The sequence below is a fragment of the Equus przewalskii genome, chromosome 31 (genome assembly GCF_037783145.1).
Source record: "Equus przewalskii isolate Varuska chromosome 31, EquPr2, whole genome shotgun sequence".
Classification (NCBI taxonomy): Eukaryota; Metazoa; Chordata; class Mammalia; order Perissodactyla; family Equidae; genus Equus; species Equus przewalskii.
In genome coordinates this window covers 4,236,180-4,249,342 of record NC_091861.1, presented here as the reverse complement: position 1 = coordinate 4,249,342, position 13,163 = coordinate 4,236,180, and the positions used below count along the sequence as shown (strand labels likewise).

Here is a 13,163-nt window from a genome sequence, read left to right as displayed (position 1 = left end):
CCACCTCTGGCTGTTTTTAAAGTTTGTCTTTATTGCTGATTTTTTTAGGATTTTGATTTTAACGTGCATTGGTATATGTGTATATATGGTATATATTTGCGTTTGTCTTGCTGGGAGGTAGTTGACCTGTTGTATCTGGGAGTTTATAGTTATCAGATTTGAAGAACTTTTGGCCATAATTGCTTCAGTTACTTCTCTGCCCTGGCTCTCTCCTTTCCTTCCAGTACTCCAGTTACACATATGCTGGACTGTTTACTGTTGTCGTAAGGTCATCAATGCTCAGTTAGTTTTTTCAGTTTGGTCTTATATTTATTCAGTTGGAATAAATCCTCTTGTTATGTCTTCAAGTTCATCGTTCTTTGCTTCTGAGATATCTAATCTCATGCTATTTTCAATTCAAGTGAATTTTTCATTTCAGATACTGATTTTTTTATTTCTGCAAGTTTTATTTGGTTCTTTTTTTTGTATCTTGCATGTTTGTGTCCCCCCCAAATTCATATGTTGAAAGCCTAGCCCTGCTTGTAATGGTAGTAGGAGGTGGGGCTTTGAGAAGTGATTATGTCATGAGGGTGGAGCCCTCAGAAATGGAATTAGCACCCATATAAGAAGAGATGCGAGAGAGCTTGCCTATCTCTCTGTTCTCTGCCATGTGAGACTACAACAAGAAGTTGGCTGTCTGCAAACCAGTAGGAAGGCTTTCGCGAGAATCCCACCATACTGACACTCTGATCTCAGACTTTCACCCTCCAGAACTGTGACAAATGAGTATTTGTTTAAACCACCCAATCTTTGGTATTTTGTTACAGCAACCTGAGCAGACTAAGATCCATTTTTCTTTTGTATCATGTTTTTCTTTAATATTTGAGCATAGTTATAATAGCTGCTTTCGTTTTATTTACTACTTCCTCTCTTGTCATTCCTGGATCTGTTTCTACTGTCTTATTTATCTTCTGGTAATTGATTACATTTTCCTGATACTTGGTTGGTCTAGTAATTTTTTATTAAATGCTAGGCATGTATTGTTTGTTGTGATTGTTATGTTGTTTGGTGTGTGGATTTTGTGTGTTATTCTACAGAATATTTGGCTTTGTTTGGTAGACAATTTAAGTTTCTTGGTTCTCAGTTTGATCCTTTAAGGCATGTTTTGAAGCTTTGCTAGAGCTGATCTAGAGTCCCCATTACCTCCCCCCACTGGGGTCTGCAATAACTGTCCTATCCCAGATAGGCAACAACAGCTCTGCGCTCTTGCCCCGCAGACCTTGAACATCTCCTGGCCCTGTGTGAATACTGGGAATTGTACAACTCATAGCTCCCTGGTCCTTTATTTTGGCTTACAGACTTTCACACCGTACATGTGCTGCCTGTTAGCAAAAACTCAGAGAGACCTCAGTACAGGTTTCTAGCCCGCTTTTCTGCAAGGCTGTTTCTTCTCTGACACACTGCCCCTCAACTTTCAGCCACGTTAAACTCCTAAACTCCTATCTCTGTTTCCTCAACTCAGCAAGACTGATTGGCTTATGTGAGTTCTCCTTCCCAGGGCCCACAATCTGGAAATTGCCTTGGACAAATCTAGGCAGATTGTAAGGCTCAACTAGTTTGTTGACCTTCTTTCAGAGATCAGAGTCCTGTGCAACCTGTTGTCCAGAATAAGAGAACTATTGTTTCATATATTTTATCCAGTTTTCTGGTTGATTACAGCAGGAGGGTAAGTTTGGTTCTTGTGTACCAAGTCCAGAGGTGGAACTCTCTTTCCATTGGTGTATCAGTCTCCTTTGCTTTGCTTTTTGTAATATCACACCATACGAGGCTGGACCTGCCTCACAGCTTTTGGGCTGACTGTTTTCCATGATCTTTCCCATCTTGTGTCCATTGTGTTCTTCTGGATGTCTTGGACTCTGGTGCACTTTTCCCTCTGTACCTTTTTTCCTGCTGTTTGTTATGTAAATGTCCTCTCCAGTCTCTGCTGCTTTTTTCACTTGACTAGCACTTGTTCATCATTCCAGTCCCTGCTCAGCCTATTGCCTTTCTCCTTTCCTTATCCACTTCTTTCTCAGTAGGTAAAGGTTTCCCTTTACTGTTTTCATGAGTGACTTGATGGTATGGCTTTGGAGTCAGACCATGTAGGTTTGAATCCTGTCTCTTTCTCTTAATGTTTCTGGTATTTATTTAATTGCTTATTTAAGGCAAGTTATTTAAATACTTATTTAAGTGTCTGTCTCTTCATCTAAGGTTTTCTTGAAGGAAAGACTATATAGTACTTATCTTTATATGAGTCCCTAACGAAGTATCCAAAACATACTGGACACTAAAAGTTTACTTGAAATATTGTAACATTAAATTATGTGGCTTTTTCTAGGATTGGAATTCCCTAGCCTTCCTACTATAATTCAAATGTTGTTTTGGCAAGTAAAGTTAGGAGGAAAAGAAAACACATCAGGAAAGGTTTTCTGGTTTTCAGATGTTTATTTCAAGCAGTTTTGTGTTTTGATAATTTGAATCTACAGATTAGAGTTAATTGGTGTTGCATTTAATATTGAAAGCTCTGTCTTAAAACATGCTTTTGCATATTTTTAGTTAAAGCCTTATAGAGATGTTTGTTTTATCTGAAGGGTCCTAATCGGTGTTCATCTTGGAATGAGTAAGAAGATGTGTACTTGATTATCTTCTTCAGTAAGGTAGTTGTTACTTGGTAAAGAAAAAGGAAATGAAGTTGCCCTGGGTGTGTCTTCTTTTTATGCTGCATTTGTGAAAGTCCATGAGAGATTTGCTTAGCCTATAGGTGGAGTAGTGTAGGTTTTGGGTATGACTTGATATAAAAAATTAGGTGGAAGAAGTAATTTTCCATTTGGAAATCAGCAGCTCGTTTACACTGTATGATCTACAGAATGTGAAACTCATTAATGCACATCATGTTTGCCCATGTCTTTTTCACTTTGCGTTTAAAATTAACATTGAGAAAGGAATTTCACTGAGGACCACTTCAATAAGTACATCAGGCCGGGTGATAATAGCACATAGCTTTCTTGTATTTTAGGTTTGGCCAGAAGCCACATACATCACATTTTTGAATTATGTATCATTTACTATAGTGTGTATGTTTCTTGAGTTTTCTATAGCAAGCACCTATATGCTATGTTTATATGCACCTATATTTCTAGGGATGCAAGTGCTTTATATTTTTATGCACAAAGTTGAAATAACCTTCAGTATTAACTAAAAGTTCGCTGTGAATTACTGCAGAGGCCAACTTGTAATTTTATACCATGTAGATATTGGCTTTCTTCCTCCCAGGAGTATTCCACAGTATTTGTTTTATTGTCCTAAAAACATTTGCAGCATCAAGAAAGGAATGCATTGAGACTTAGTTATTTCTTTGCTATCTAAGGAAAGAAATTCTGATAGTCACTCCTTGTCTGACATGTATAAACCACCTAAAGTTACTTGACTTTCAGTTCATTGTCAAAAGGAGCAGTGTCTCAGAAATCTCAAAGCCAGAGCAATATATCTGCAGTTCAGTGACAACTCTAAATGACTCAGAAGAAAGGCTCTGCATCTGTCTAAAAAATAACCCATACTGGCTGCACTTAAAAGCAACCGAAACGCACATTCATAGCTAATTATAAACAAAAACTAGTTAACACTTTAAATAAAAGGAAAAATAGCAAAAAGATTTAGAGCCTAGACAAGCAGATGAAAGAGTTCTAAGTCGCCTTCCATCTGATATTACTCAGATGCAGCTCTGTCTCCAATTACCTGAGAATATGTGGTATTCCCTTCTGAAAGCTCAAGAGCAGAAAGGGCGTCCGTTCCGTGCCTCGGCTTACTCACAGTCATTTGGAACAAGATCAGCAGAAATATTTAACATTGCAAAAGAGTCTGGAGCCAGACGAGCGACTACAGACACTAATCACTGGGTCAAAATAGTAACTTAGTAGGACAGCAACCACCAGAAAATATTTGTGGAGGCTGAGATTTTGGGGAGGAAGTATTAATGCTGTTGGAGAAGACATCACTGAATGCTGACGTGCTGAAACCGAATCATTGAAACCCTATTTTTAACCAGTTGCATATTTAGAGGCAAAGGCTGTCCATGCTGATGGTCTCTTTGGTGGAACTGGACCTGAAAGGTGATCCTGTGCCCTAACCCTAAAATAAATAAATAGATGGAAACAAAAACTAGCGAGATAAGCAAATGAAGGCTGCCTCCTGAAAGATTCAGTGTTTCTTTTCTCATGTGGTTCCAGCCACAGGCTTCCTCTGCCTCAGGTTGCAAAGCTCTAGTTTTCGAGATTTGAGGGGCGATAGGGAACCATCACTACAATAGTTGCAATAGTCTCATTAACGTCTAAGACCCGTGTGCCCCTGAAACACAGCAACTGATCAATCAACTTCCATAACGTCTGTTTATTTCTACAATTTTAGATTTTAGGTCTGTTCCCGTGACTTACTGATGTTCTCTGGAGGTTATTGGTCAGTACAAACCACTTTTTATTTTGCCTTCTTTCTTACATCACATAACCCTTTCGTTTCCTCTAGTATAAGTAGAGAATCCATCACTTTATTTCCCCGTCTTGGTTCTCACGCTTCTCCACTTCAAACTCTAATTTCAGTATATTCAGTCTCAGAACGTCCTTGTGGTAGAGCATCTCAAACATCGAGATATTAGTGGTTGCCCATAGTATGTACGGAGTTAAAATAGTATGCTTTAGAGGAGCATTACAGACTTTAAAAAAATCATTTTATCTGTTGAATTTCAGTAATTTCTCTTGAAATTTACAAAAGACATTGTCTTCGGGCCAGTCCAGTGATATAGTGGTTAAGTTCACACACTCTGCTTCAGCTGCCAGCGTTCACAGGTTTGCATCCCAGGTGTGGCCCTACACACTGCTCATCAGGCTGTCCTGTGGCGGCACCCCAGATGCAAAATAGAGGAAGATGGGCACAGATCTTACCTCAGCAACAATCTTCCTCAAGCAAAAACAGAAAGATTGGCAATGGATGTTTGCTCAGGGCCAGTCTTCCTCACCAAAAAAAAGACACTCTCTTCTCCCTACAGCAATTTCATTTACTGCTGTGCCTTCAAAAGAAGGACTAAGAGACTGTTAGCTTCTGCTTCTACTATACGCATTGGGAGTTCTATGAAAACAACAGCACACACAAATTAAGTAGAAATAAAAGGAAAGAAAAGATATTAAATGTATTTTAGCATTATTCCTTGATTTTGTAAAGGTCTGTAGTCTACTATGATATTTCTTGGCCTGTAATTTCTTTATGTTGTTATAAGGAGGCGTCTTATTGTAGTAATCTGTAAACCTCATTCTGAATCTGGATTCTATCTACAGAAGAATTACGAAGAAGGTATTTGGTGCTCCTACAATGGAAAAATTTTGCGTTTGGAAAGTAACATATCCCCATCTTTTTTTTATAGTCATGGTAGTGTGGAGAGGACAGGAAGGACGGGAGGATTATTACTGTGCAGCAGGCGGCTTACACATTATTTAATCAGGAATCTTGATGAAAAAGAAATTACCCTGTTTTCATGAGAAAGAAAGTTATTAAATCAAAGTGATTAAAATCTAACACAACATAGTGGCTGATCTTGAATCAGACCCAGGTCTGCCTGACACTCAGTCTCATGTTCTAGCCACAAACACCGAGCCTGGTGGGATCTGAAAACCTTGCCAAGGAAGTGTGACTGTTTCGTGTGAGGTATGAGAGAAGCATTGTTCCCAGAGATCTGAGGCCAGGAGGCCCTTGGGCAGTGGTGTCCTTCAGGAGTCACACAGGTGCCTCTTTGAAGGTGCTGGGGGCTTCCTAGCGGGCCGTGGCCCAGGGAGCCTCAGGTGATTGGATGACAACACCTGGAAGATTGCTACAAACCAAGCCTTGTGCCTCTTTGTCTATTTTAAATGCTTTCTAGCTTTCCTGTAATTACTATTATCATGAATGAGTAAAAGGCTGCTATCCTCATTTGATAAGTCAGGGAAGAAATGAGCTATGTGCCTTAAAGAAAGGGAAAATTAATCTTACTTGAAGTAGAAAATTAGAATCTTTTATATCTCTTCTCATATAACTCATTTCATATGCTTGATTATAATAAACTTTATTGATAGCAGATTGTAAATATGTAGGAAACTGCTTCTAAAACTAGCGCTGGCTTTCAAAACTAGTCACAAAGCCCTCTTTGCATTAGAAATTAACTGAAAATAATTTTTGTGTTTCTGAAAAGATAGGTCAGGGAATAAAATAATTAGCAGTAAGATGTTTACATGGTTTAGAGACAATAATCTTATTTCTATGTCACCTTCAGCTTCTACTTGAAAAGCTGTGCATATGACGCAGATGACACACAGCCTGTCAAAGTTCTTACTTAAAACAGAGAAACACAGTTGGCCTAAGATTTTGGTCATTGCGTATGATTAGCGTAGGTATTTCCTAAACAAATGACAGAGTTATTTTATTCCTAAAAGATGTCTTAATTTTCACTAACTTAATTACGTTTTATTTTAGTTTGGAAGATTATATCCTCATTTTGGTTTCACTAAAGAAACCAAATCCTTCATTTGTCACTAAGTTGACATCATAAGTGTGTTTAAAAGAATGTTGACAACAAAATGTTGATGGTGTGTTTATATAAGCATTATGTTGGAAAATGGTATCTCAGTGTTCCCAGAAAACTGAATTGCACCCCAACTTTTAGGAAAGGTTTGCTTTCTAAGATTGCCATACAAAGGAAAATCTGTTCAGTCCATTGGATTGTTGACTCAACATCGAGAGTTGAAATGTGTACTCTAATGCACTTTCTTTGATCTCTCATTTGACTGTTTATCAAAGCTGATTACAGTTTGAATACACAAATCCTCTTAGCTTCAAAATCATGTAAAAATAATGGATAATAGGGCATTTTTAAGTATTCTCTGCTATTCCAATTTGGTTTTATGATTGTCATATGGCTATTAGGTTTAGGAGCGGGGTCTGTTTTCGTGTTTTGTTCCTTTGGTAAGAAGCAATCTTCTGCCACATTGGATTAAGTGTATTTTCAGCCAGACTTGCTCAGGCAATGAAGCAAGAGCTGTTTCAGTACACATCAAAAGGCTTCGTTCTGAACGAGGGAAACTGACTTCATTCCACTCACCACCATTTAGGGGCTTATATTTTTTGAAAAGCTCTAAGTATGTGCTTTCTTTATATGCATATAAAGTTGAAACATCATAAAATAGCAGTTGACGTGTTCAGTTAAACATAATTATGTATTATATTGCTTTAAGAATTTCAAGAGTTTGAAGTCCAACATTTTCAAGAACATTTATTTAGCCCCTGCTAGTTATTGGAGGCACTATGCTAAATATTTTGTGTATGTTAACAGATTAATCTATTTGCTAAGATTACGTAGCTAATTTTAGTGGCAGAATTAGAAATAGAACACAGATCTCTGGCATCTCATTCCAGTGTGTTTTAAATTTCATAAATCATTTGCTTTATTCTTCTAAAACAGTCCAGAAATTTTCTTCCAATCTCAGTCTTAATCTCTGTATTTTACAAAAGAAAAGGAACCCGCGAGGGCGAGTGGAAGAATGTCCTTCCTGAGAATGGTGTGCCTTCTGGCGCTTTGTTGTTTTCCCTTAAACAAACTCGATGTGGTTCTAGAATTGCTTCTGAAAGCAAACCATTTTTCTGCTGGGCAGCGCCAGAGTAGATTTTATAAGACAATAAGTTCATCTTGGAGCCTTTTCAAAGTAAAATCATGGAACGTTTATTCTATGTTTTAATATGGTTAACGATTGACCTGTAAGTTTATGTAAGCAATCTAAAGTACAAAAAGGGAAAGGGGGAAAGGCCCTCGGCCGCCAGCCCGGATGATCCCCGCTCAGGCCTGACAGTCCTGGCCGAGAGTGGCAGGGTGACATTCCTTTATGGCTTTGCAGATCCTGTGCCGACCTTCGAGCAACACCGTCTTGAGGTTGTAAATCGTTCACCGGCCCAGGCTGGACTCCTGTGGTTTAAGTAGTGATGGGGACACTTGGACAGTTCCCGAGGGACCGTGGGTTTGGTTTCGAGCACAGTTTCAGTTTTTTATAATCAATTTGTCCTGCTCCACTTTGTCTTCTAATTTCTCCAAACGGCCACAAGTGTGACCCAAAGGGGAATGATTATAGGAGATACCTTCTTATTTCACTATCCCAGGGGTTTTAATTGATTTTTTTTTTCCTTGTTTCTGTAGTTCGGTGATTTTCAAAATAGGTGTCACAAACCATTAGTGAAGCACGAAATCAATTTAGGGGGTCACAACTAGCATTTTAAAATCTAATAGAATAGACTGAAACTATTAGAGAGCTTTGCATGTAGTAAGAATATTTTTGAAAATTTGTGTCGTGTGTGTGTGTGTGTCTGTGTCTGTGTCTGTGTGAAGGGCAATACATACATTCCTAAAATGCTTGCTGGTCAGAAACATGAAAGTCACTGCCACATTTATTTTAGTGATGGAGTTCCTATGTTATTTTAAATAATTTGAAAATAGTGATGCAATCTCATTCCCAAATTTGATCTTCGGGTCGTGTCAGGCTACATTCTTTATTTTTAGACAAAAATGATAGCAAATAAACGAGTACACTGTCACCTCCCTATGAAACGTTGGTACTTTATCTTGCTCCTGTGTGGGAGTCGTCTCTGGTGTGTTCACTTGTGGTCTGGTGTGGAGAACACTAGGGAACAAGGTCACGTACCGTTTCTATTTAGTTTTTCAACTTGATTTTTGTACTTTTGCTTGAGGTAATTGCTTTCAACTAATGATTGGCATTTAAATCCTTGACAGACACATTTGATGTGAATGTGAAATTAGCTGGTGTTTTGTTTTCTGAGGTTAATGTGACGAGCTTAAAGCAATTACTTAGAAAAGAAAGGAAATTACTTAGAATCTAAAAATTTTAATTGGTCTTGTAATATGTTTTATCTGTGTCTATATAATAGTATTAATGAAAATTAAATACGATCTATTCAATCATATCTATTCATAGATTTAACATAAACTTCTGACTGGAGTACATTAGATTGAATAGTGACTTAAAATATATCTTATGTTATTTGGATCATATTTTGCTTGAGATAGTATAACTGTCATTTGTCTCATCTCTTTTTCTTTTCTTGCATTTTTAGCTAAAATTGACCAAGAGGCAGAGGAGAACTCACTGACAGAGACTCATAAATGGTGAGAAATTACTTCCCTTTAATATATTTGTTCTCAGAATAGGCTTAGAAAGAGCTTAGTGTGTTTCATCTCAAGGAACCAACCCTTAACTCAATTTTTATTTCCAAGCATAAAAGAAAAAGAAACTAACAAAATAGTGCACTTTAATTCCACGTTGAATTTCTGAATTTTATTTTCGTGACTCTGGGTGATGTATAAATTTGTTGAGTACTGAATTATTAGCTTATTGCCTTCTCTTTTGAATAGGATTTAGGACTGTGGAAATATAAGAGAAAGGAAGATAGCAAAAACCTGTTTCAAGAAAAAACAGTGAAAGGTTTGGTTATAGGAAACTCTTGAGTCTCCACATTCAGAAGCAGAGTCGAGGTAGGAAGCTGGGAGCTTCCCGTGCACACAGCTTCCCTTCCAGAACGGAGATTTGCAGTCATTGGTGGGCATTAAAAAGCGTCTCAGAAATCACCCTGCTTCTCTGCTTCAATTTCCAGCTCTCCTCCTTTCTCTCTGTACTAGTCAGGCTTCTCCAGAAAATAGAACCAATGGCGGGGGGTGTGTGTGTGTGTGTGTGTGTGTGTGTGTGTGTGTGTAGAGAGAGAGATTGATTTTAAGGAACTGGTTCACAGCGGGCCGGAAATTCTACAAGGAGTTGATGTTACAGTCTTGAGTCTCGGGGAACCAGTCTTCTTTCTTAAGTCCTTCCACTGATTGGATGAGGCCCATCCACATTATGAAGGGTAATCTGCTTTTTTCAAAATCTACTGATTTAAATGTTAATCACATCTAAAAAATATCTTCACAACAACATCTAGACTGATGTTTGACTCAAAACTGGTTCCATCACCTAGCCAACCTGATACATAAAATTAATCATCACACTTTCTAAAGAAATCTGATTATTCTTTTTTTTTTTTTTTTAAAGATTTTATTTTTTCCTTTTTCTCCCCAAAGCCCCCCGGTACATAGTTGTGTATTCTTCGTTGTGGGTTCTTCTAGTTGTGGCATGTGGGACGCTGCCTCAGCATGGTCTGATGAGCAGGGCCATGTCCGCGCCCAGGATTCGAACTAACGAAACACTGGGCCGCCTACAGCGGAGCGCGCGAACTCAACCACTTGGCCACGGGGCCGGCCCCGAAATCTGATTACTCTTGAGGGAAAATTTTGATTAAAGAAGTTCTGTGTCATTACTTTATTAGACAAGATACTATATATTCTGTAAAAAGATAGCACATATTTAGTAGTTGTTGATTTAATATAAAGTATTGTGCTGGGCAAATTGGTAAACAGAATTGGCTAGTTTCTGTGAGAAGCAAAAACTGAGATCAAGACCTTAAATTATAACAAACAGAAATCTTAGTTAGTTGCATGGAAGAAATACTGGCTAATGACATAATTGTAAGTAAAAGAGCTATCTTTTATAATTAAATAATTAACTGAAATTCAAAAGTAAAAATAAGAATAATGGATCATATGAAACATTCCTCAAAGAAGTAAGTCTCTGTACTGTTTTTATAGCCGTCTTACGTGACCTGGGCCACAGTCTAATAATTCTAAGTGGGAAGGGAGTGTAACCCTGGCCCTATGGCCTTTCCAGTCTGATCCTGCTTCTCAGGTGTGATAGCTCTGTGATTTGGGGCCAATCCCATAACCCCAGGATGACAGTCCTACTTTGTAGGTGAGAATTAAGTCAGATAGTCTTTGCCAGATGCTTAGTACTTGGTAAGTGATCGATAGATGTTAATTGCTATATTATTTTCACATTATTATCATAGTTAGAGATTACAAAAAGTTTAGTGGTAGAAGTAGAAACCAGAGTCAGATTTAGGCCTCAGTCCATGTATTTATTTGTTCATTTCCTATTCCTCACTGTCTCCACTGAATCCAGCATTGGGCAGCCTGGCCTGGTTATGGAGCGTAGATTTTGGTATCAGGTCTGTGTCCAGACTCCTGGCACTGTGGCTCCAAGGATTTACCATAACTGTTGAATTCATGTCCTTACCTGTGAAATAAGAGAAACAGTACCCACATTGTAAGTGGGTGGAGCTTAGTTCACAATAATTGGATTAAATGAGTTAAATATATATGTAGAATACCTACGTCATATAGGTTTTTCATAATCCCCTTCTTTGATGTTTACCAAAATACTTGAGCTTGGGAGACCAGCTTCCGGAATGAACCCTCTTCCCAACAAACAACCATTTAACTGGAGAAAATTATATAAAACGGTCATTTAACATTTCTAGAAAATGTTCTAAGTGCATCCAGCAAGTGGAGAATCATACGTTCAAGAAAATCTGCTAAATCTTGGCAAGAACAGCAAGAGTCTGTGGCATTTGAGCCACAACCCATTCTTTTCAACTGTGTCTCATGGAAACCACTCCAGGAGTTCCAAACCAGACAGGTACCCTCTCCCAAGCTCCCAGTCTGAGCCTGTCATTTCACCTGGGTCAGCAGGCTGCTAGCATCCATCACTCAGCCCTCCAGCTGAAGTTCTGTTCTAGACTAACGATGTAGAGAAAACAGGGGCTCCCTTCCTCAACCCAGCCCCCACTTGTAGGGCAGAAGCTCCACCCCAGGTGTGGCAGACCAAGAACATTGGGCCCCAAAGCTTTCACGCCTGCTGACTCCTACCCCAGGAAGGGCAAGCCGGGAACACCAGGGTCTACCCACCTCAGCTCCTGCTTGTGGAGCAGGAGTCTCATTCTGTGACAGTGGGCCACTGTCCCACCTCTAGCTTCAGCTCCTCTGCAGGGGCACAGAGCTCCTGCCCGAGGTCTGCAGCACAGTCTGAGGGGACTGACTTTATTCAGAACAGAGGAGAATTCCATGCCTCAAGGCTTTGTGGAGACAATGGCGGTCTTGGTGAAGAGGGCACTCACAGCTGCAGGATCCCAGCAGCAACAAGCAAAGAGGTCAAGTAGTCAGAGTTTCGCAGAGAACTAGAGACGGAGACAGCCAAGAAGGGTCCTTCTGGGATCACAGTCCACCCTGGGGGTTGGGAAGGCTGTGCATGAGCGGACTAGGCTGCGCTCCCTCACGAGCCTCAGACCAGGATGTGGGGCAGACTGGAAACATCCCCCAGCTGCAGACGAGTGCATCAGTACGTGCTGTAAGCCTCCCTGGCGTTAGGGCCCTCACCGCAACCTCTGACCAACCACTGGCTGAACAATCAGCTAATTGTTCTGACCCAGGGGCAACTCCCAGGCAGCTAAATTTCAAAATACAGTCATCCTCAAGCCTGGAAGTCTGGAAGATTGCCTGCCCACAGTCTATCGAAAGCCACGGAAGAAGCCACCAGCATCAGCTGTCTCCACTGCTTCTCCTGAGCCTGTGTATGTGAGCGGGCAGAAGCATTTCTTCTGCTGTGCTGGGGGGTTCCACTCTGCTAGGCGGGCTGGCTCCTCTGGGGCAGTTGACGGAAGGACGGATTTGACCGAGATTCTAGGGGCTCGGTCTCCTTCCCAGCAGTGAGGCCTTGGCCATTTGATAAACCACCCCACTTGCACCCCCAACACTGGGTCACCAAATACTCTTTCTACCTGCGTAAACTTCTCTGGAACCCAAAGCCCCCCGCTTTTATGGAGGTCTTCTTTGGGCTTTGGTTGCCAAAAATCCTCCCTCCCACCAAATTAAAATGAAACACACTCTCTCTATTTGAGCTCTAAGTATTTACGTTGCCTCAGCAAGACCCTGAGGGAGAGGAGAGACCGGAAGGTGTGTGCAGGCACAAATCTTCTCAACTTCTATTTTTACTATGTTATATGTTATATTATATCTATATGTATATATTATATATATTGTGTGTATCTTCTTATTAAGCCAACTGAAATCCATTTTGGAGGTAAAATGGTCTATTACCAAATGGATTCCACTTGGTCTGCATGTTTAAGCCAGCAAAGCTGACCGCGCCCATTTTCTGCCTTCTCTCAGCCCTTTAACCTCGAGGCAGCAAACGCACAGGCAA

At 39.9% G+C, this 13,163-nt stretch overlaps 1 protein-coding gene across 1 annotated transcript in view; it reads left to right on the top strand.

The window, feature by feature from the left end:
- FMN2 (formin 2) overlaps positions 1–13,163 on the top strand; it is a 342,456-nt gene that overhangs the window by 255,749 nt on the left and 73,544 nt on the right. The window contains exon 15 of the mRNA XM_070602584.1: positions 9,154–9,205. Within this exon, the coding sequence (XP_070458685.1) occupies positions 9,154–9,205 (52 nt within the window). The remainder of the gene's footprint in view (positions 1–9,153; positions 9,206–13,163) is intronic.